The sequence below is a fragment of the Erythrolamprus reginae genome, chromosome Z, assembly GCF_031021105.1.
Source record: "Erythrolamprus reginae isolate rEryReg1 chromosome Z, rEryReg1.hap1, whole genome shotgun sequence".
NCBI classification, from domain to species: domain Eukaryota; kingdom Metazoa; phylum Chordata; class Lepidosauria; order Squamata; family Dipsadidae; genus Erythrolamprus; species Erythrolamprus reginae.
Window position 1 is genome coordinate 9568393 of NC_091963.1, and position 24420 is coordinate 9592812.

Sequence of the window (24420 nt, forward strand, 5' to 3'; positions counted from 1 at the left end):
AGCAAATTTTGCTGGTCTCTGTCTTGCAAAGATGGCAAATAAACTTAATCTTTATATAGCCAATGGATCCTGGGCTGGAGATTATCCTGGCGAGATCACTTTTATGGCAGGGTCCAAAACCAGCACCATTGATTATATTCTAATCTCTATGGATTTATTACACTATGTAAAAAAATTTCAAGTCCTTCCTTACTTGGAAAGCGATCATCTACCTTTATGTATATACATGAAGTCTCTCATCAGGCAGATGCCCTTTGCAGACCAATTTATCCCAACAATTTCTCCAGCAGGCCCAACAAGATGTAGAGTCAAATGGTCCCAACAACTTGACCAAAAGGTGAAAAAAGCTCTATCGGAGGATAATCTTCAAAAACTTCGCTCAGCCTTTATCACAGCCAATCCTTCTCAAAACTTACTAGAATCATATATAAGTAAAATCCATAAGCTTCAACCAATTCTAGTATATGATCGAAACTTTTCAGCTAAGAGGTCCTATACTACCTCGAAACAATGGTTTAACAAGGACTATGTGGAAGCCAAGAAAGCTCTCACCTTGCCTTATAAGCTGTACAAAGGTGACAAAACAAGCCTAAACCATCTTGTTACCCTCAAAAAGCAGTATAAGCAACTAATTGCCCTTAAGAAGAGACAAGATGAAAGGTCCTCCTGCGAACAGCTTATTGGGGCCGCAAAGCTAAAGAACTCCTCTCCTCTCTATTCTGGTATTTAATAGCCAGACACTCAGATAAAATACATACTACATTAGACGTTCCTATACCTCCTAACACCTGGGAACTTCACTTTCAGAGGATGTACGAAGACCCATCTAATGAGAGTATAAGATCTACAATGAAAGACTTGCCAAATTGGCCCCCAGTCTCAGAGTCTGAAGTCAAATCGCTCATCGGCCAACTCAGGTCTGGCAAAGCCCCGGGAGCTGACTCGGTTACCGCAGAAATATTGAAGAATAACTTGGAGTGGTGGACACCAGTTTTGGCAGCGCTATTCATGTATATTGATTCCACTGGCTACGTCCCAGAGGATTGGGGAGTGGCAATTGTGATCCCAATTTTTAAAGATGACCCTGCCAATTATAAACCAATAAGTCTATTAAATATAATTAGTAAACTTTACGCCAAACACCTTCAAGGCAAGCTAAAGGAGTGGCTGGATTCTGAGAATCTGATCAATGAAAAACAAGCAGGCTTTAGAGAGGGAAGGGACACTATTGATCAGTGCTTAGTTCTCCCCCACCTTATTGAAAAATACATCTCAAATAGTCCTGTATAGTAGATCTCAAGGCAGCCTTTGATTCAGTTACTAGGACTAAATTATGGGAGAAGCTGGAAGCATTGACCAAAGGCTTCTTTAATTACTTCGTGCCCTACATACCAAAACGTCCCTCAAGGTGAGGTGTAATATGCAAGGGTCACTCTCAAAGCCAGTTAAAACTGAAAGAGGGCTTAAACAGGGGTGCATCTTGGCCCCCCTACTTTTCAACTTTTAAATAAATGATATGGCAAAATGGTTGAACAAACCAAATCACACACACACCCAAAAAATAGGAGACCGAAACATCGCCCTTTTGCTCTATGCAAATGACGCCGTGATCCTCTCCAGGACGCCAGTAGGCCCTAAAAGAGCCTTGTGAGCCTTTCTTCAGTACTGTAATAACAATAACCTGAGTATAAATTATGAAAAAACAAAGATCATGGCCTTTGCAGAAAGGCCAAAAACTTACTCATGGTATCTTGATGGGCACAAAATAGAGCAGGTAACCACCTTTAAATACCTGTGGGTGGTCTTTCAGGCCAATGGCTCAAGGAAAGCACATAGAGAACATGCAGCTGCCTTGGGCCAAAGATCAGCGAGCTCCATTCTCAATTTTTTCTGCACAAAAGGGAGGTTATTATGTTCTTGCTGCTATTAAACTTTTTAAGGCCAAGTCACTAGCTCAGCTTCTTTATGGGTCCTTGCTTGGACCGCCAGCTTCAGCTTTACACTTTACACCACTAGAATTAGTTCAATCCAAATTTATTAGAGCAATTCTCCAGATGCCACGTTGCGTTTCAAACGCACTTCTGCGCCTGGAGACTGGACTGATAAAAGTCGAAGCAAGAATCTGTACAACGTCTCTAAATACGTGGTTAAAGCTTAATTTTTTCCCGCAAGGTCTTGCTCCGTTAATCCTTCACGACGAATTTTCCTCCTCATGGATTAAGGCCATTGAGTTCAATCTTCACAAATTAGGCTTCTCCCCAGCTTCAATACTCGAGATGAACTATGATCTAGCAAGACAAACCTTGTGACAAAGGGTGGAGAACATCGAGAGGCAGGAGGACTTAAATAAAGCTCCGCTGTTTCTGGCCCCAGATGACACTAGATATGTTGTGGCTCCTGCCAGATACCTGAGACAGCTGGAATCAGCAAGCCACCGAAAGGCATTTGCTCTTATACGGTGCTGTGCGCTTCCATCTGCCGTTTTGTATGGCAAGTACAAAAGAATAACATCCACTGAAAGATTTTGCCCTTGTGGCTCAGGAGAGGTGGAGACTGAGGGACACATGCTCCTGAGATGCTCCTTTTATATAGACATTAGGAAAAAACATATTTTACCACTAATTGCAAGGTATCCTGGCCACTCAGACATTACCTATTTCCAGTGGCTACTTAAAGATGAACAGGCCATAATTACTGCACAGGTGGCCAGATTCTGTGCAACAGCAGTGGGGATTTGTCGCAAATGTGTGCCTTCATAGCGAGATATGTACATCTCTTGTATATTTACAATCTAATATGTTTGTGAGTGACATAGGGGAAGGTTTGGTAGGGAAGGTTTGCCTATTTGCTGATGACTCTAAAGTGTGCAATAGGGTTGATATTCCTGGAGGGGTCTGTAATATGGTAAATGATTTAGCGTTACTAGATAAATGGTCAAAGCAATGGAAACTGCAGTTTAATGTTTCCAAATGTAAAATAATGCACTTGGGGAAAAGGAATCCTAAATCTGAGTATTGCATTGGCAGTTCTGTGTTAGCAAAAACTTCAGAAGAGAAGGATTTAGGGGTAGTGATTTCTGACAGTCTCAAAATGGGTGAGCAGTGTGGTCGGGCGGTAGGAAAGGCAAGTAGGATGCTTGGCTGCATAGCTAGAGGTACAACAAGCAGGAAGAGGGAGATTGTGATCCCCTTATATAGAGCGCTGGTGAGACCACATTTGGAGTACTGTGTTCAGTTCTGGAGACCTCACCTACAAAAAGATATTGACAAAATTGAACAGGTCCAAAGACGGGCTACAAGAATGGTGGAAGGTCTTAAGTATAAAACGTATCAGGAAAGACTGAATGAACTCAATCTGTATAGTCTGGAAGACAGAAGGAAAAGGGGGGACATGATCGAAACATTTAAATATGTTAAAGGGTTAAATAGGGTTCAGGAGGGAAGTGTTTTTAACAGGAAAGTGAACACAAGAACCAGGGGACACAATCTGAAGTTAGTTGGGGGAAAGATCAAAGGCAACATGAGAAAATATTATTTTACTGAAAGAGTAGTAGATCCTTGGAACAAACTTCCAGCAGACGTGGTTGGGAAATCCACAGTAACTGAATTTAAACATGCCTGGGATAAACATACTGTATATCCATTGTAAGATAAAATACAGGAAATAGTAAAAGGGCAGACTAGATGGACCATGAGGTCTTTTTCTGCCGTCAGTCTTCTATGTTTCTATGTTTCTATGTTTCTATTTACAATGGGTCAAGTTTGGTTGCTCAGCCAAAAGTCATGAATTGTGTAAGTCATTTGTCTCCAGATGTCCAAGAACCTCAATACCTAGCATGTCTATGTTGACTTGGGTGACGTCCAACTTTGGATGGTCAACGAACTGTTGTAAGTCAAGGACTACATTTATCACCCAAGAATCTGCTACTATGATCAAAGAGATACTAAAATGTCTAGATTCCAAGAATCTGAAACGGTTCTTGGATGTTCTGTTTTTCTTGTTTTTTTCTTGTTTTTTTTTAAATTATTAATATTATATTGATGGTCTTTGACTGTAATAAAGGTCTATATATACTAAAACAGCTGGAAGATACATTTGAAAAGGAGATAGGAGTCTGGGTAGAAATTTTGGAAACTAAGCAGTGGAAGAAGATGGAGGTGGGAGAAATACCTGGACTGATGCAGACACAGATAAAGTTTAAAGAGAAGAATTGGGGAGGCAAGTCTAAAAAAAAGCATAGCAATTAAAATATTGAAGCGAACGAGAGATGATGGATAGATTTTTCTTTTTTGTTGTTCTGATTTGTCTCCTTTTCTCTCTCCTCCTTTTCTTTTTTTTTAAGGTGGGTGACATGACTAGAAGTTAGGTAACATAGATAGAAAAAGTCTTTTAATAAAGGGTGACATGATTAAAAGTCAGAATAATGATAGAAATAAGACAATGGGAAATATTAATGTTTACACTTTTATAAAATAAAAGTAATAACAAGAGAAAATATGAAATGATTGAACAATGACAGAGTGCAACTTAATATAAATGTTTATTATTATTATTATTATTATTATTATTATTATTATTATTATTATTATTATTATTATATAAGTTGATTGAATGTAATAATTATATTTAATTCTGTTAGTTTTATTTGTCTTAGAATGTATGACACCAGATTGCCACATTATTCATGTACTGATTTGATATATTTGTAAAAAATATAAAAACAAAAAAATGTGGGGAGTGAAAGCCTTTCCTCTTACTGCTTTTTCAACATTTCTGTAATAATCTTGGCCCAAGTACTCAAGCCTAGCTCCTTTTCTGGCCATCTACCTTCTTCTTTGGCTTAACTACAGGCACAGGGCGGATACCTGTCTCTACAAACTAGCAGCCTCTTCTATGTCTTAGGGAGGAGCTGCCCCTTCTATCTTTTCCATCACTGTTTGTTTGCTGTTGTTTCTAATGAGAAATCTGGTTTCTATAGCCAGGTTGTTGGCTGTTGCTGCAAAATCCGAGCTCTATGATGGCAAAGCTTTAACAGCTAAGGTTTGCTTTCATTTCTTACAAAAAACTTAATGAATTCCTTGAGTCTGTACTTTATATACAGCTACTGTATAGCCACTGCTATTATTCAGGCCTGATCAGGAGATTGATTCCACTCAGCCATTAAGTTTATTTTATTTTATTTTAGTTTTTTAGATTTGTATGCCGCCCCTCTCCGTAGACTCGGGGCGGCTCACAGCAATAATAAAACAATGTACAACAAATCTAATATTTAAAAGGAACTAAAAAAACCCTTATTTAAAAAGCAAGAAATACACACAAACATACCATGCATAAACTATCAGAAAAACATTAAGATTTTCAGAGAAAAGCATTCTTTTCAGAAATATGCATTCAAAAGCATATATCATATAATAAGTTAATTATATCATGATCTCTTTTTAAAGGTATTATTTATAATGAGCTTCCATCTTATGATGAAATACCACCAAAATGGAAGAAACAAGATTTTTTGTTGTAAATATTCTGAGTTTTATTTGGTACAATAATCTTGATTGATAGATAATTCAGACATGTGTCTATATTAGGATAGTATCTGGCCTGCCATGGAATAACAATGATTTAATCTGCAAGTTGTAAACATTGCAATAGACCCATCTTAAAGTTAAGGAATAATGGAATGGTAACATCTTTATAAATTAGAAGTAGGAAAAAAACTAGATAAGTGCACTTGAAACATTATGTATGTTTATAGTCATTTAGTTTAATGCTCACTGAGAGCAAGTTATAAAAATAATGAAATAAAATTTATTAGAAGATAAAACTACATATACAAATCTTTGTGATCATAGCTCTATAGTATCTGCAAGAAATAAAGGTTTCTTCTATATACTGAAACAGTCTAAACAAAAAATACTGAAAAATATGCTTTCTGTTGAGGGGGAAAAAACTGATGCAAAAAACCAATATAGAAAGCTTTGAGCAAAACCAGTAAACAATTATCTCTAATATACTAAGCGAAAGCTGCAGCAGGAAAAAAATAATGTGATTCATATACTGAATTTCAGATCTAAAGTGAAAGAGGTTTTTAATTTTGGTCTTTTTTCAAAACGCTATTAGCTTAGAGAAGTTTTCCATTTATTACTATACATATTTGTTCCTTTATAATTATTGGTGCAATAACATACTCAAATGCCACAATTGCTTTTTCAAAGACAGCAAACATCAATTATATCAGTTATTTTATGTTTGTTCTTAAATTTATTTGCTGTTCATCTCATTAAGGCACATCTGGGTGGTTTACAAAATGAAAAGCAATAAGTATAGCAATAAAAATTATAAGTTACAATAAAAAGATGGGGATCTATAATCAAAACATTATATTATTACAGGTAGTCCCTGACTTATGGCCACAATTAAGCTCAAAATTTATGTTGCTAAGTGAGACAGTTATTAAGAAAGTAAAAAAAACCAGGGAACATACTATCATATGTGGTGGACCTGTACATACGCCCAAAAATTCTGGATACAAATTAAAAAAATAATGGACCAAGTCATATTGACAAAGATCATAACTAAACCAGAGTTATTTCTGCTGGGCATCTTTAGAAAGAAATTAAATAAAAAAGACAGATACCTCACTATCCAAATACTAACGGCCGCCAGACTAACATATGCACAACATTGGAAAAAAGAAGACATACCGACAAATCTAACCATCATTGGTAAAATTATGGAATGTGCCGAATTAACAAAATTAACAATGGAAATTCAAAACAAAAATGATTCAGAGTTCTACAAGGCCTGGGAGAAATGGTTCAGATGGCTATCCAACTCTAAAGATGACAAAGCGAAAAATAATTAAAATTGTTTAATATAAACCAAAATAAAGATATGTATAACCAAAAATTGGATCAAAAATAATTTAATCCCTGTCTGAGTTCAACTCATTTGATAGTTATTAGAAATCTACTAATATTACAACCTACGATTAAATCTCATTAATAAAAACAATAAATATAACCCACCTAAGTCGTCACAATTCAAACGCCTGCTTGCTTGCAGGTACTACTTCTCATCTTGTTATCTCTCTCTTCTTTTTCTCTTCTCTCTCTCTTTTTTTTTCTCTCCTCCTTTTCTCCCTCTCTACCCTTTCTTTTCCCATATTACTGTTGGATTATTAAATATTACAGCTATAAGATATTTAAATAAGAACTCTGAATATGAAATATCTATATATGGACAAATACCTGAAATGTATATACAACAATATATATAAGCTGCGATATAACAATACTGTTTATCCCACTCCCCTCCCACTTTTCTTTTCTGTAATTCCATCCCCCTTCCCCCTGTTTTATTCCTTTTTGTATAAATTAATAAAGTATATTTAAAAAAAAAAAAGTTTTCCTCTATTCTAACTTTGTCAGATCACAAGAGGCAATCACATGATCCCAGGATTCAACAACCATCATAATATGAACCAGTTCCAACTTTGAATTTTGATCACGAGACTATGTTATGGTCGTTAAGTGTGAAAAACATCGCAAATCATTTCTTTTCAGTACCGCTGTAACTTCAAACAGCCACTAAACAAATGGTGATACTGCCTATATTAGGTTGCAATGAGTTTTAGCAAACAGGCTTACCTGTCTTGACCTTGGTCTCCCAGGAGAAAACTTTCTTTTAGTGATAGCAGGTTTTCCCATTCCAATTTTTGGAGTGAAGGATACAAATGTGGTTGGAAGGACCGCAGCTGATTCTAATGATGACATCTGACATTGCAGCATCTCGTGGGATGGGCTTGGCTCTGGCAAAGATGTTGGCAAGGAAGACCCATCAACAGCTTTGCTTATTTCAACAGAGGATAGACGTGGAGAAAACATCTCAGGCAATGATTCTGAAGGTTTGTCTGCCAACTGGCAACTCTCAGTTGCACAACTTTCACTTTGAGGAAGAGGTGATACTTCGGGAGTGTCTCTTCCATTTGTACTTCCTAGAACAGCCACTGTTTCAGACTGTTCTTCCTTAGGACTGCAGATTGGCTCTTTACCAACCAAAATGAAAGTTTCAGGTATCTTGGATATATTCTCTGGTTTCATCTGAAGAAGCTGACATTCCTCTGTTGGCATTTCTACCAACTCAGTGCTTGTCTCTGATGATTTCGTATCTTCAGCTTGTTTATCTGATTCTTGCTGTGTTATTTCTGGAATACTTTCTGGGGTTTCCCTCTTTTCATCAGAGGGATTGCTATCAGATGCAGGAGTATTTTTAACAGACATTTCCCCTTCATCGGAATCAAAATGATTGGAGACCTGGGTCTCCAGTTCGTATTTCTTTTCATCTAATGAGAGGCCTGAAACAAATGTGGATATTGTATTTTAGTCTCATATGAAGTACTGCTATAGAAAGTGACATCCTTTCAAAAATACCTTTATTTTTTCCCCCCTCGAAAACCTGAAAAGCAGATATATGTCTACCCTGACTGTTTTTGAATTCTGAATTTTAGTTCTGTTATTCCAAATGAAAACATGGTTCTAGTTAGCATCTTGCTGTTAATATTGGTAAATCTATCCCTTCACATATTTATCTAACCTAAGTATAAATTTGCTTATCACAACTTGAAATAAAAATCTACAATCTATACACCACATAATAAACATATTTTATCTTTAGGTACCAAACCCATATCCATTCAATTAAACAGCCCAGGCTTTTGCCACTATAAAAGGAGGATCATTTTCTATTGACATAAAATAATTGTATACATTTATGTCATGTCCATAGATCATTTATAGAGGTAGTTCTTGACTCACAATCACAGCTGAGTCCAAAATTTATGTTGCAAACAAGACAGATCCTAAATTTCACACCATTTTATGACCTTTCTTGCCACAAATATCTGAATCACTGAAGTGGTTACACTGGTAATGTGGTTGTTAAATAAATTTGCTTGTCAGAAGATTGCAAGATGATCACATGACCTTGTGACTGCAACCATGATAAATGAGAATCAGTTGCCAAGCATCCGAGCTTTGATCATGTGACCATGGAGATGCTACAATGGTTGTAAGTGTGAAAACTATCATCAGTCACTTTTTCAGTGCTGCTATAACTTCAAACAGTAACTAAACGAAATAAATTAAATAAACAGTAATTCGAGAACTATCTATATAGGAATGTAATATGTGTCTGAGTTATTGCTGACATATAGTTTTCCTGGCAGGATTTCAGAAGTGATTTGCCACTGCCTGCTTCTTAGGGACTGATTGATCCAAATCATCCAGCTGGCTTTGTGCACAAGCTGGGATCAGAATAAAAATATCCTGGTTTCTAGCCAGTGCCTTAAGAGCTACAACAAACTAGATCACATAATATAAATATTATATTTTTATTCTTATTGGTCCAGAATGTTTATAAACTTTAGTCTCAAATTTAGTGAACTATAAATTCCCAGTAATCTTTTTTTTAGGATTACAGTATTTCATCGATGATTAAACAAATTACACAAGTGCTTTTTGTTTACATTATTACACTTAATATAAGTGTAATAAAGTCTGATGGATTTTTAAGTTATCATAATTTACAAAATAAACAAATATCATGATGAACAATTGATGAAAAAAATTGAATCTGAATAAAATGAGATAAGAAATAACCTCACTGATTAAAACAGATTTTTCTTATTTATATTTCTTTCAATTACAGGTAGTCCCCGGGTTACGTCCTCCCCGACGTATGATGTTTCGTCGTTACGATGACCCGGGGACATCTTCGAAGCCACCGCTGCCGCTGCCGCCTCCATTCAGGCAAAGGGATCTCCGCGGTGGGCAGTAGCTTTGGAGACCCCGCGGAGATCCCCTCGCCCGAACGGAGGCGGAGGCGGCTTCAAGGGACCAACAGCCGGTCCTTCTCGGCGCTGCGTTGCTGTAGCCTCCGAGGCTGCCCACCACGGAGATCCCCTTGCCCAAATTTATTTTATTTATTTTATTTTATTTATTTATTTATTATTTAGATTTGTATGCCGCCCCTCTCCGCAGACTGAAGAGGGCGAATGAAGGCGGCGGCTTCGGAGGCTGCAGCAACGCAGCGCAAGAAGGACCAGCTGTTCCTTGAAGAAGCCGCTGCCGCTGCTGCTTCCACCACCACCATGTAAGTCAGAATATTCATGTAAATCGGAATGTTCTGACTTACACCAAACTCGGCTTACGACAAGCCGTGGGAACGGATCTCCGTCGTAAGTCGGGGACTACCTGTATATCTTTTATCTCTGATCTTTGACTGCAATAAAGAATTGTTATTATATTATATATTTCATCAGAAGATTGCAGGGCGAATATCTATTCAAAATACAGTTCTATTTCTACTATAACCTTTAGGAACTATCTACAGTGATCCCCCGCTCGTTGCGAGGGTTCCGTTCCAGGACCCCCCACAACGAGCGGGATTTCGCGAAGTAGCGCTGTGGAAGTAAAAACACCATCTGCGCATGTGCAGATGGTGTTTTTACTCCCGCAGCGCTAGCGAGGAGCCGAAGATTGGGGGCGGAGCGGCTGTTTTAAAATGTCGCCGCCGGCATGGGGGGCTTCCTAGCAGCCCCCCAAACCCGGGTTGGGGGTCCGGGGGGTGCTGGCAAGCCCCCCATGCCGGCGGCGACATTTTAAAACAGCCACACCGTCCCCAATCTTCGGCTCCTCGCTAGCGGGCAGGCAGGCGGCGGACAAGCCGTTCGCTGGCGCTGGCTGTCGGCGCTTTCGAGCTGAGTCCCGGAGCGAATTCGCTCCGGGACTCAGCTCAAAAGCGCCGACAGCCAGCGCCAGCGAACGGCTTCTCCGCGCTGGCTGTCGGCGCTTTCGAGCTGAGTCCCGGAGCGAATTCGCTTCAGGACTCAGCTCGAAAGCGGCGAGAATGAACGGCGTGGGCGGGCGAAGGGCGGGCGGCAGCGAGGAGTTTGCGTGGGCGGTGGGGAAACTCCTTGCTGATGCCCGCTGCTCGCCCTCCCGCCAGCAAGAGGGGGAAGACCCAGGGAAGCCGCCCAGCAGCTGATCTGCCGGGCGCCATCTACGCATGCGTGCCCATAGAAAAAAAGGGCACACATGCGCAGATGGTGTTTTGACTTCCGGGTTGAAAAATCGCAAATTACCCTGTTCGCAATGGTCGGGGACGCAATAACCGGGGGATCACTGTATTCCAAAACCCTTATAATTGTAGACAGAAAATGCACTGTTCAAATGTTGTTACATTTTCTAAATATTCTAATCATATTTTATATACATACATATATGATCTTGCGTTGTCAAAGAAAGAGCATCCTTATTACTTATAGAAGACTCAATCGCCAATTCTTGATCAAGGCCACCTTCAGGTACTAACGGCTTCTGGTTTCCTATGTCTTCTGAATCTATGTTTTCCATTTCTATGTCATATGCGCAGATATTAAAACAAAAGCAAAGACATTATCAAGCTTGTACATTTAATTATTTTTCTCATTTAAGCCATGAGTAAAACTTTGGATAACAAATACTATTCTACTCTGAATAGTGTACCTATTCAGTGTTTCAATAACACTATTCAATGGTCTTCCTACATTTTAAAGAGTTGGGAATGGTTCCTATTTGAGTTAAATGGTGGAAAGGAAAATAAAATATGAGTTGCAGTCACACTAAAATATGGAGGTTTTTATGGAAAATTTTATCGAGACATTCCAGCAATATAGACTTTAAAAAATAATTGTGCTTTATTGCACCAATAATCTGAAAAAGGAAGAAATCTGTACAACAGATAAAAGATCATCAAGAGGCCCAAAGAAATAAGAGGTGGCCTGTACCTGTGTCAACTTCAGGCAAAGGTTGTTCAGTGTCCATCATCTCATACATTTGTGTATGTCCTTGATCTACAACTGGTTTGCAAAGACTGCAGATATATTCTTTTAAATGAATATCCAGTTCATCGTCAGAAACCTTATCACATCCTATATGTATCCATCTGCAGGGAATAATACATTTAGAATTCAGATTAATGTGTTAATTTCTTCCACCAATATACATTTTCAGTAGGCAAAAAAGGTCTTTTCAAAATTTTGGACCATTTCAAATTAGGCTCTTTAATATTTATTGTTTTACTTGGATAACTAGTGTAATATGTGATTTAGGACCACAATTGTCCAAGATTTTTGATGCTAAGTAAAACATTGATTAAGTGACTTTTGTCCCATTTTATGACCTTTCTTGCCACAATGGTTAAGTAAATCATTTCAGATATTAAGTTAGTAACTTTGTTGTTAAATAAATCTGACGTCTCCATTGATTCTGCTTGTCAGAAAGTCGCAAAAGATGATTACATGACTTAGAGACACAGCAACTATCATAAATAGGAGACAGATGTCAAGCAACCAAATGAAAATCGCATGACCATGGGCATGCTGCCATGATTTTAAGTGTGAAAAATGGTCATATGTGATTTTTTTTAAGTGCTGTTGTAAGTTTGAATGTTCACTAAATAAACCTGTTGTAAGTTGAGGACTACAAGTGTTCTGTGCGCTTACATATAAATTCTTAATAAGAAATAAGTTCCATTATAAATGGTAACAAGCCAACCACACTTCTTAGTAAAACCTTTATAGAATACAATATAGCAGAGGTCTTCAAACTTAGCAACTTTGAATAAAATAGAATAGAATAGAATTTTGTTGGCCAAGTGTGATTGGTCTCGCAAGGAATTTGTCTTGATGCATATGCTTTCAATGTATATAAAAGAAAAGATAAGTGGATCAAGATTCAAAATATAACAACACTTAATGTTGGTCTGAGTACAAGTAAGCAATCAAATCATATTAGGAACCAGCAAGAGGAACTACAAAGAGGACCCTTGCGTAGGTCTTTGGAGATTCAAGATGTTGTAGCATGTAGTGCAGAGCCATATTAACAGCATCATCTGTTGATCTGTTTGCTCGGTATGCAAATTGCAGGGGGTCTAACAGTGGATCCGTGATAGTTTTCAAGTGGGGCAGCACTAGCCTTTTAAAGGTTTTCATAACTACAGATGTTAAAGCAACTGGTCTGTAGTTGTTCACTTCCTTGATGGAGGGTTTCTTCGGCATTGGGATGATAGTAGAGCATTTGAAGCAAGAAGGAACATAGCACATCTCTAGCATTTTACTGAAGATTTGGGTGAAGATAGGGGCCAATTGGTCAGCACAGACGTTTAAGCAAGGAGTTATTTTGTCTGGGCCTGGTGCTTTATCTGGCTGCTATCTGTGAAATAGATCTTGTACTTCCTTTTCTGTGATCACTAGGGGTTGTGAATCCTATGGTATGCGGTCAGTTGTAGGAGGCTTGGTTGTTGTGGAGATAGGTGACTGCAGTTTCCTTTCAAACCTGCAGTAAAACACGTTCTGGTCATCTACCAGTTGCTGATTTTCTTCAGCCTAGGAAGGTAGCTGAAAGAAATAGCTGGCTGTAGAATTCTTGGAGTTGAAGTCCACAAGTCTTAAAGTTGCCAAGTGATATGATTCTACAGAAGTTGGTGAGAATTTGAGCACTGAGTCTCATGGCCAATTAGCATCAGGTTGATGAGCATATTATTGTTCTATGAGAAATTAAGATCAGTAGTGGATGCAACAGTAAGTACCAAACAAAAGTAATATTGATGACAAGATTTGGAAACCATTAAGACAAGCAGAGGACTAAATTAAAGTAGAATTAAAAAACACACTCCTCACCTTTTGCACACATGACAGTGCAACCTTTCTTTTTGCAAGTTTGGATAGGGGCATTTTTCGCAGAGAGGGCAAGGCAAGTTTTCTTGTTGACGATAACAACGGTCGCACATAAGGCAGTTGTGATGCCATTGGCTACTGATCCGCGTGCCACATTCTGCACATACCCTACAGTTCTGAAAGTCCAAAAAATGAGGTTTTTTTTTTAGCCACTCTATTTTATGGTATCAAAATATCAGTTAACTGAGAAACTTCATACAACTAATAATATCACCTATGTAGGACATTTTTAAACTGACCCCTGTTCAACAATTTATACCTTTTGTTAAAGTTTATGAATACAACTATTCATGTGCCACCTGCTCAAAAAATGGCTGGGCAGTTTACAATACAGCATAACAATAGTAATAACAAACAATAATTAAAAATGTAAATACAATTTCATTTTGCCATTTGAGCAGCAGCTCTTCTCCCTAAAAAAGGCCCTGCAGAAGAACATCACTCCTGCAGCTTTCAGAATATTACTCTTAAAACTCAACTTGCACTTCAATTTCAAACAGATTTTACATTTAGGAAACTGAATTTAAACTTACTTTGCATTTCCACCCATTTGTTGGTACAGAATCCATAACTGGTTGTAAACAAAAAGTATGATACCCTTTGTCACATGTATCACAGACAAGCATTTTGTTGTCTTCTCCAGACTGTCTAAAGGAAATATCCATAATTTAAGTTATATTGGATCAAAAGATAAAATCATTTTAACTTTGAAGTAAGGCAAATGAATATAAACAGCGAGAGGAGGCAAGTAGGCTAATGATGTTCAAGTCTCAATAAAACACAATGTCTATGATCAATGACACAGTATTAAGTCTTTTCTAACCAATGTACCATTTCATCTTTAAGTGTAAGAAACAATGGACATTCATAAAAAATATTATATTCATGATGTATGAGAGTAGGTGGCCTCACAAATATTAAGGAATAAATATAGCAATTTTATGTTATCAGGTCTCTTCAGAATCTAATAATATGAAACAAGATTTTAAAAGTAATATCAAATTCAATAGTGGTTAAAGAAATTGTAGAGAAATACACACCACTTATCTTGATTCTGAAACTTTTACAGTGAGTAGCGGATACAGTGAGTAGCAAACACAGTGTAGAAAGTTGGGGATGCATCTTGTTTTATATTAAATTCAGCACTTTACCTAAAACTTTAGAAATTTCTAACTCTTTTGAAAAACAGGTCCAAAAGATTATTTTCTCCATTCTTCATAAGTCACACAGACCACATCTAGGGAAGATTATTTTAGAAGAGAAACCATCGCAGACAAGCAAAAAAGGTGGAAGAATCAAAATTTCTAGGAGCAAACCTATTTAGGTTATGTAGTACACCAAATATAGTAAAGCAAGTGTCATTTGTTGATAATGTCTAGAACAGTGGTTCTCAACCTGGGGGTCGGGACCCTTTTGGGGGTCGAACGGCCGTTTCATTGGGGTCCCTAAGGAAAAAACAAATTTCCCATGGTGTTAGGAACTAAAGCTTCTATTCTGGTGCCTTGGAACATATTTTTACAATCCAACCAATCAGGCGTTTACAGTGGGGGTGTCCCTCTGACCTTCCTGCCAATCAGCTTAAAGCTCTGTTGGGAGAATTGGGGCTAGACGTGTGGTTGGGGGTCACCACAACATGAGGAACTGTCTTAAAGGGCCATGAAATTAGAAAGATTGAGAACCGATGGTCTAGAACAACCTATCTTCCAATTCACTCAAACAGAAAAAAAACCATAGGTTTTATTTCATCTTTTCATAATGCTATACGTAAGCCTTGCTTACCAGCTGCCTTATTTAGTAATTGTTTGAAGTTACAATGGTGTGAAAATATATGACAATCGAGTACTTTGTGTATTTTCTAAATGATTAGCAATAACCAGAGTTGATGAAGAATATGAAAGTAAAATAGTAAGTCATGATCATGTAATATTTCAGTTAATGATATATTCACTTAACGACAAAGCAGAAGTGAAAACATGAGGCTATTATGATCACATGATTTTCAATTTAGTGACTGCAGGATTTAGTTGAGAAATTTCTATACGAATTGTGGCCACTAAGAAGGACTACCTATACAAAATAATTTAAAACGAGGGACCCAGTGCTTTAGCAATTTATATTCCAGTTTTGCTTACTTGCAATTCTGGCACACTTTACAATCAGGGCACTGCCAACCTGCCCGTTTGATAGGTGTCACTTGTATATCCAGGCACATTCCATGGTAATGCTGGCCACAGGTTGTACAAAAAAGTTGATCTAACAGATCACCAGGGCTGTCACATACTGCACAGTTAGCTTCTTCCTTAGCTACAAATTAATAGACGAATTCTGTGTTATTCTATAGGGAAAATAACCTTCAAAAGATGGAACAGCTATATATATATTTTAAATTTTTAAAAATTTATTCAGGTGTTACATAAGGATTATGCAAGATACCTTATGAAAAATGTACCTAGAAAAGGGGCATTGGTCTTACCTGATACGGCTCTTCTCAGAAAGGTGGATATAGCATTCAGGAACAGGTTAACTCTATCTGTTCTCTGATTGGACTGAGTCTGTCAAAACTGTTCAGGTTCCACCCTTGTTATTATCCTTGACAGTTTTTGACGAAGAAGCAAAACTTCCTCGTGCCATTGTCAATGAAAACACCTTCCTCCCCAGGTCCGAAGCCAACAGTCCAATGTCAAATAGACAGAGTAGGGCTGGATGCTATATCCAGCTGTGCTCATGGCCCCAAATGTTTTACTAGTCTTGGAACATTTGGGATGATATGTGGACAGCACCCTAGCTGGTCAAGCTGGCATCCGTCATAAGGACCAATCTCTTGGGCTCCCAAAACAGGTTGCTTGCGAGAGAGTGCCTGGGATCCCCAACAGGCTAGGGACGAGATGACATTCGGCAGTAGATAAGACGGAGAAGTGCCCCTGCCGGACCTCTGAAATGGCAAGAAAAACCACTGGAGACCTCGGGAATGAAGATGGGAATAATGGCGAATATGGAGACCATTTTACTAGGAGTCTGGCTAAGACTGCTAAAGGTGCCAATCAGTCCCTCCTAATGGTGAATACCATTATTTAGTAATGCAGTAATGAAGATGAGATGATGATTGTATCCATATATCATCTGGGTAGCATGGAGACGCATGGGTAAAGCCCTCAAATTGGCCCCTAGGGCTGCCAATAATTTTGTGAATACTCAGCGAACTAGAACCTCAGCTATTCTCAGGTATTCTAGAGACCGGACAGCATAGACAAAACCTCAGGGGAATGGAGTGGAATTCAAGAGAGAGACCTGATTTAATGGTCTCTCTAACTCAAGCATCCAAACTGGAGTCCCCCCCATCAGTCCACAAAATCCTCCGATGGAATGCCTGGAAATGCAATCACTGAGGACAGAATTAATGACCTCCTCCTCCTTGAAAGAGCCATTTAGATTTGAAAGGACAGGCCCTTTTTGGTCAGCCTTGGCAGTGTCTTGGCCTCTGTCCGTAAAAACCTTGTGACCTTTGTGGCGTAGCACCTGGACCAGCTGAATGATAAGTTTGTCGTCTAGAATAGGGCGATGTTCTGTACTCAGGGCACCTAGTTATTAAAGGGAGGATTTTTTTATGATCCTTAGTTTCAGTTAATAACTGAATAGAAGCAGTCTCTGAATAGATCATTCCCGGCAAAAGCAGTCATTGCTAACTGCCATTTATGGTGGGCATCCACCTGCCAATTTTTGAGCCATAGCAGTTGCCGTACGGCCATCAATGCCCTGATGGATTTTGAAGCAAAATGATCTGCATTTAAAGTCATGACTGCTTTCAATTGGGCTGCAGCAATCAATTTATTGATGTCCTGTCTGAGACAAGCATCTACTGGTGGCGTTCTCTCCTGAAATTGACAAAGCCACATGAGGAATGTCCTGGAGAAAAAGGATGCTGTCATTGAGGCTCGAATTGCCCACACCACTGCCTGATGAGCTTTTTTAGCAACTGTTTGGATCTACAATCCTCTGGACTCTTCTGGGTCACCAGCCCTACTGGAGGAAGTATGCAATGCAGCGGCCGGTGTGCCAATTGAAGGGACCAGAAGAGTTTTGGTTAAATCAGGGGCCACATTGTATAGTTTCTTTTCTGCAGATGATGAATTAGGACCCGCACTGGGAGATGACCATCTACAAACAAATTTGGTGATGGGGTCACCTCCTCCTCCAATGTGTGTTCCAAGAACAATGGGTCCAGCAAGTTCTAAACCAACTGTTGTTCTGGTTCAGAGGTCAAACTTGCAGCAATTTTAGCTTTGTAAAACAGGTGGATGGGAAACAAGCCCATGAAAGAAGGTTGGTCTGGTTGAATTCTGTCATCTTCGGACAATTCTAGATCTGGATCTCTTTCTCCTTCTGATGTCTGAAATTGATCTTTCCTAGAAGATCGGTCAGGCCCCTGGTCCATTGAAGTAGAATAGTTTGCTGGAGGGACATACTCTGAACAATGTCTGTGTTTGCAGATGCCACCTGTGCCCATTTGGCATCCTGCTTCAATTGTTGGAGGCCTGCTGCAATACCTTCTGCAACAATGGCCTGCATGTGATACAGAACAATTGGCCTCGAGTCTTCCAGGATCATGAGGCCAGCAGCTGTAGAAGTGAAGGTGGCCTCTGGTGTGGTAGTACAGTCACTAGCATTGACAGTGGCCACCTCAGTAAGAGGGAGAAAGTTCAAACCAGGACCCTAAAATTCAGAACTGGAGCTGGGCATCTAGGTGCGAAGCACCCACTACTGAGGGCACTGATATCTGTGTCTATGCCCTTTCAGTCTCCACTGATGATGCTGCCGCATGGGCTTGCTCCCGAGTTACCGCTTTATCATATATCTTGTCTAGGGCCTTATGGTGACATTGCTCATCACTGCTAACCCCCTTGGAGACCCTGGAAGATGAGGGCTGCTTTCTTGATGCCTTGTAGGAACGATCCGAACCTCTTGACTTGTGGTGGCCTTTGTTGGGGTCAGAGCTTGACGATTTGGATAGCCTGGAAGCCATCATCAATGGCTAACACTGAAGGGCGACTGCCTAGGCCACAATAAGGCAAGGACATGTGTAGGTGTGGATAGCACCTTAAGCTGTTCCTGCTAACAATTACTGCTAGCCTGACAAAGGAAGCACAGTAATTGTTTATACCTTGTTTGTATAATGTGTCTACAGGCTAGAATATCCTGTCATGCTCTTGTGGAGCATGGCCTCATGTGACACATACGCTGTGATCTGGCAGAGTATGGCACTACAATGTGCCTGATTGTGCTCTGGTGGAGCGTGCTCCAAACGTTGCCAGGCCATGCCCTTGTGGGACTTGGCTCTGCTGCTATGCCCATGCTATGTCTTAATTGGAGTGTGGTAGGCTGCTCAAAAAGCTAACATTGGAACACCATCTCTCGGCTGTGGCGAGGAGGGTGTTTGCCCAGGTTCACCTGGTGCACCAGTTGCGGCCCTATTTGGACAGGGGGTCATTGCTCACAGTCGCTCATGCCCTTATCACCTCGAGGTTTGATTACTGCAACGCTCTCTACATGGGGCTACCTTTGAAAAGTGTTCGGAAACTTCAGATCATGCAGAATGCGGCCGCAAGAGCTATCGTGGGGCTTCCTAGATTCGCCCACGTTTCTACAACACTCCGTGGCCTGCACAATTCAAAGTGTTGGTAATGACCTTTAAAGCCTTACATGGCATTGGACCAGAATACCTGCGGAACTGCCTTCTACCGCACGAATCCCAGCGGCCGATAAGGTCCCACAGAGTTGGCCTTCTCCGGGTCCCGTTGACCAAACAATGTTGTTTGGCGGGCTCCAGGAGAAGAGCCTTCTCTATGGTGGCCCCGGCCCTCTGGAATCAACTTCCCCCAGAGATTAGAACAGCCCCACCCTCCTTGTCTTTCGCAAGTTACTTAAGACCCACCTATATTGCCAGGCACGGGGGAACTAAGACATCTCCCCCAGGCTTATTATATTTCATGTTTGATGTGTATGTGCTATATGGTTTTTAATTGTTGAGGTTTTTATATATTTTATTATTAGATTTGTTCCATTGTTATACTGTTTTTATTACTGTTGTGAGCCGCCCCGAGTCTTCGGAGAGGGGTGGCATACAAATCTAATAAATTGAATTGAATTGAATTGAAGGTGAAAACTCTGTCCCTGGACAACAGCTAATTAGGGCTTCACCTAGAATATGGAGTGGATGATTCCATCGCCCACTCTCTGTCAACAATGCACCCCACAGGTAATGAGGGGGGTAAGTATCATTCCCAAGGAAGCTGAAAGTATTACTCAAGTGTTCTATGAGCAAGCTGAAATGTCTGGCAAGCCTCCCAATGTTTTTAAAATCAATAAAATGGCTGCCGCATCTGTAGATTTTCACTGTGGCGGATTCAAAGGGCCAACTGCCCAGGCAGCTGACAGGACAGGCCAGAGAGGTTAGTATCACTCCCAGGGGAGTGGAAAGAATTCTCTCAGTTATTCAGATAGTCTATGAGCAAGTAGAAATGCTCAGCGAACCTCTTCTGTTTCCCAACACTTTCAAAAAATGGCCACCGTGTTATTCAAATGGCTGCTGCAACTGCATATTGTCATGGCAGTGGAATTCAAAGGGCTGACAGTCCAGGCAGCTGACAGGACAGGTCAGAGTCCACTTCTGGGACAACAAGCAAGCAATCCGTTTACCAGTTCTTGCTTTAAAGCAATGAGCCAATTGCGATGATTATGGTTCCCACTGAAAGGCAAAAATATAAAAATGCCTGAGGCATTAAGCAAAGTCCCGAATCAATACCTCCAGGAGACTTGTGATGTTAACAATTAAAGTCACACTCACAGTACATGGAAAATATTGAGAGAAGCTGCAGAGTTGAAATAGCAACCACGGGTTACACAATTTCCACAGGAGGAATGGTTGGCACAATCGTCCTCACTGAGCGACTGAGTAAAAAAGCTATCAAGGATAGTAACAAGGGTGGCACCTGAACAGCTTTCAGAGACTTAGTCTAATCAGAGAGGAGATGGAATTAACCTGTTCCTGGATGCTATATCTACCATGAGGGAGAATAAAACATTTAATGTCGACATGAGTCTGTTATAATATACGGATCATAGTCTTTAAATTTAAACCGGTACTAGTAAAATTACTGCCATTATTTAAAAATAATAGTGCAGCAGGAACCGCCATTTATATTTCAAAAAAGATGCTGTAAGATAAGAGAGGAGGACAAATCGATCTTAAATTAGCTGATAATAAGGCAATCTGACTTCTATCATTTCTCAACATTTAATTCGAACTGCTACTAGACAGGAAAGAGGAAACATTAATTTTGCACCATTTCCTTGCCTATAATCCTTCATCTCATCATAGCGCTTATAAAAAATCATAAGAAGAATTAAACTGGACAGATCTATCTACTCCAATTCCTTTTATTTTTTAAGTTATTCATTTGATTTATACCAGGTACCCATTGTGCAACGAATTAAAACAGTTTTTTTAAAAAAATCAATAATATGAAAACAACAGCCAAGGAGCCAAACCAATCTGTGCAAATAATATCTAATCAAATCTATAGAGATTTGAAATAACTAAACAAACATCTGATTAGGAGGCTCTATTCCATATTTTCAGCATTATTTAATATGGCTACTTACATCTTTGCGGAGCCTGGTCAATGTGATCTGGGCAAAGAAGGGAAAAGTTATTAAAATCCTGAAATGTGCCTGCTCCAGCAGCACATGGGTAATGATATATGTGGGTGCATTTCTCTTCACAGCATTTGATAGTGGCTCCAAGGTGCTTGCAGTATGCACATCGCTGAAATACAAAGCAAAACGCCAGTCAGCATTGCTTGAGTTCACAGAATCTTAATAACTTTGCTTTCTCCCCTAAATTAATTCCTTCTTTGAAATGACTGGAAACGTTGAAATTTGTCACATAGCTTTCTAAAATTTATAGCTGGCTAATAGAATTTGGATTGCCTATTTTCAAATTCACTGTTTATTTATTATAGCAACTAGAATGAACACTTTGCTCATATCATAAATTGACCACTCAAACAGGCACAACGCTAAACTAAAAAAATGTCATATTTTTAAAAATTGTAAATATTTCAGAAAATGGGTTGAATTCAATTTGTACATTAAATAAATAGAATTTTTCCCCTTGTAATATTCTTCCTATATCTTCAATTGCTTTCTATTTTGAGATTAAAATGTATGTTTTTTCCCACTCAGAAACAACAAATGCGGATCCATCAATTAAGCCACTGCAATACCCTATTATTATTCATTAGACCTACAGTTCATTTCATTAACTAAATTCTTACTGCCTTAGATCTAACCACAGACCTGATTTTGTTTATGTAGTCATATAATCATGTAAAAGAAAATACAAAAGCATAGAGTAGAATTTTTGTTGTGCTGTAACAAGTGCCAGGAAATTCTCTATCGAGAGAGTAATTTGACATTTTCCATTATGTTTTTAAAGTCATGTGAGAAACCCTATGGTTTGATATTTTTATATATACAACTTGTAACCAATGATTTTATAAATAAACTAAACCTAGAAAAGACAATAGCCAGAAAAGAAACCTGAGAAAGGTGGGAAAGAATTTATAGTGCCAAGTAAAGAAATATGGGTAGAGACTAAATTTTTAACTATTTAGTCTTTATAACTTCAATAGTGTAATCTTGCTGGCAATTAAAAGCATTTCACAATTTTACCAAAAATCCCATTTTATAAACCAGGCAAGCTAAAATACAGGAAATAGTAAAAGGGCAGACTAGATGGACCATGGGGTCTTTTTCTGCCGTCAGTCTTCTATGTTTCTATGTTTCTAACAATATTAATTCATATAGAAAAGTTCCCTACTACTACTACTGTGCTCAAGAGCTTTGGCAATATTTGCTAAGAATAAGGTCTCATTTCTTTCTCCACAGCAAAATTCAATTCAATTCAATTTATTAGATTTGTATACCACCCCTCTCTACAAATAAGAAGTTATGATTCAAAAGAGATGGGTGCATTGTTTGATATCAATATGACAATTAAAAAGTACATGAATGAAATGTTTTAAAAATTGTTACATAAAATCCTCGGCCATTTTTGAGTCACATAAATGTTTCATAAGGGCTTTTTAAAAATTTAAACCAAGTATAATTCATAACATATATCATATAAAGCATTTGACCAGTTTGATCTATTGGTTAAGCTGAGGTATCATGTTAGAAACCGGGAAACTGTGAGTTCAAGTCCACCTTAGCCATGAAAGCTTAGAGCCCGTCGCTCTCTGTCAGCCCAACCCATTTCACAGAGTTGTTGTGGTGGAGGGGTGAGAAATAGAAGGGAAAAGTGTGTTGGATAATTCACTGCCTTGAATTATTTGCACAAGTAATAAAAGTGGTATACAAATATATAAATAAAAGCAATGGTTTTCAACCTTGGCAACTTAAAGATGGATGGACTTCAACTTCAGGATTCTCCAGCCATTGTGCTGAGTGCAGTACATTGGTATTTTATTTATTATTTATTTATTTATTATTTAGATTTGTATGCCGCCCCTCTCCGCAGACTTGAAGCAAAGCATGGTGGTGCAGTGATTAAAGTGCAGTATTGAATGCAAATTCTGCCCACATCCTGGAGTTTGATTGCAACAGGCCTCAAGGTTGATTCAGATTGTCATCTTTCCAAGGTTGGTAAAATGAGGACTCAGGCTGTTGGGGGCAAATAATGCTTCTATGTTGTAAGCTGCCCAGAGTGTGTTGTAAAGCATCATTGGGCGGTATATAAGCCTAAATGCCATTGCGGTGCTATTGAAACTAGGCAATGATATCAGAATTAGATGATGTAGAATAGATAAGAAATGGGAAGCTCAGGTTCAAGTCCCCCTCTCACTACAGAAGCCTATTGTCTGACTTAAGGCTAGTTACTCTCTTTTGGTGCCCCCCCCCGGCCCAAATTCAAGTTCCCCTCAATCATGGAAGTTTCCTGAGGGAGTTGGACCATCTCCTCTTTCTTAACTCAAGAGCAAGGAAGTGTAGTAGTTAAAGGGCTGGATAAAGAATAGCAAGACTCTGGTTCACCTCGCAGCTTCAACTGTTTACCGAGTGTCTCTGAGATAAATATTCATTCTCCTGCCCCATCGTTCTTGGAGGCATTTGATGAGCCGCTGCTGATTCTCTATTAGTCTGATCTGATCTACTAGAGGTCCTATTATACTGCAAATATTTCAACACATAATTTTTATACCTATGTATAAGATTCGGTGCACTCTTATCAAATGATGAGCAAGCCTAATATAACAAAGATAAAATCCTGACACAGTATGATTAAAGAAATCACAACAGATTTCGGCATGATAGAAAATTAGGAAAAAATTGGTGCTATTTTGATTTTGATTTTTCTTGCGTGTCAACCTTACAATTTTTCTGAGTTATTCATGATCTGGAATTTCAATCACTCCAATTAGTCCAAACAAAAACAAAGTGGAGAGTGGAGTAAAAAGGAGAGGAGCCCTCCCCTCTCCTTCTTCCCAAGCCTCAACCTTCATTCCCATCTAACTACAAAGGAGGAGGTTGCTAGGAGATAACAGACTCCTTTCATTAGGCAAAACTCACTCATTTGCTAGAGTGGAAAGTCA

General features: G+C 39.0%; 1 protein-coding gene across 16 annotated transcripts in view; it reads right to left on the reverse strand.

Annotated features, from left to right (window-relative positions):
* KMT2C (lysine methyltransferase 2C) overlaps nucleotides 1–24420 on the reverse strand; it is a 197775-nt gene that overhangs the window by 80721 nt on the left and 92634 nt on the right. For all 16 annotated transcript variants that reach the window (XM_070767432.1, XM_070767443.1, XM_070767433.1 and 13 more), the window contains 7 exons: nucleotides 21434–21596; nucleotides 15907–16078; nucleotides 14308–14422; nucleotides 13718–13890; nucleotides 11825–11982; nucleotides 11276–11413; nucleotides 7647–8353 (listed from right to left, as the gene is read on the reverse strand). In XM_070767432.1, coding sequence (XP_070623533.1) covers nucleotides 7647–8353; nucleotides 11276–11413; nucleotides 11825–11982; nucleotides 13718–13890; nucleotides 14308–14422; nucleotides 15907–16078; nucleotides 21434–21596 — 1626 coding nt within the window. The remainder of the gene's footprint in view (nucleotides 1–7646; nucleotides 8354–11275; nucleotides 11414–11824; nucleotides 11983–13717; nucleotides 13891–14307; nucleotides 14423–15906; nucleotides 16079–21433; nucleotides 21597–24420) is intronic.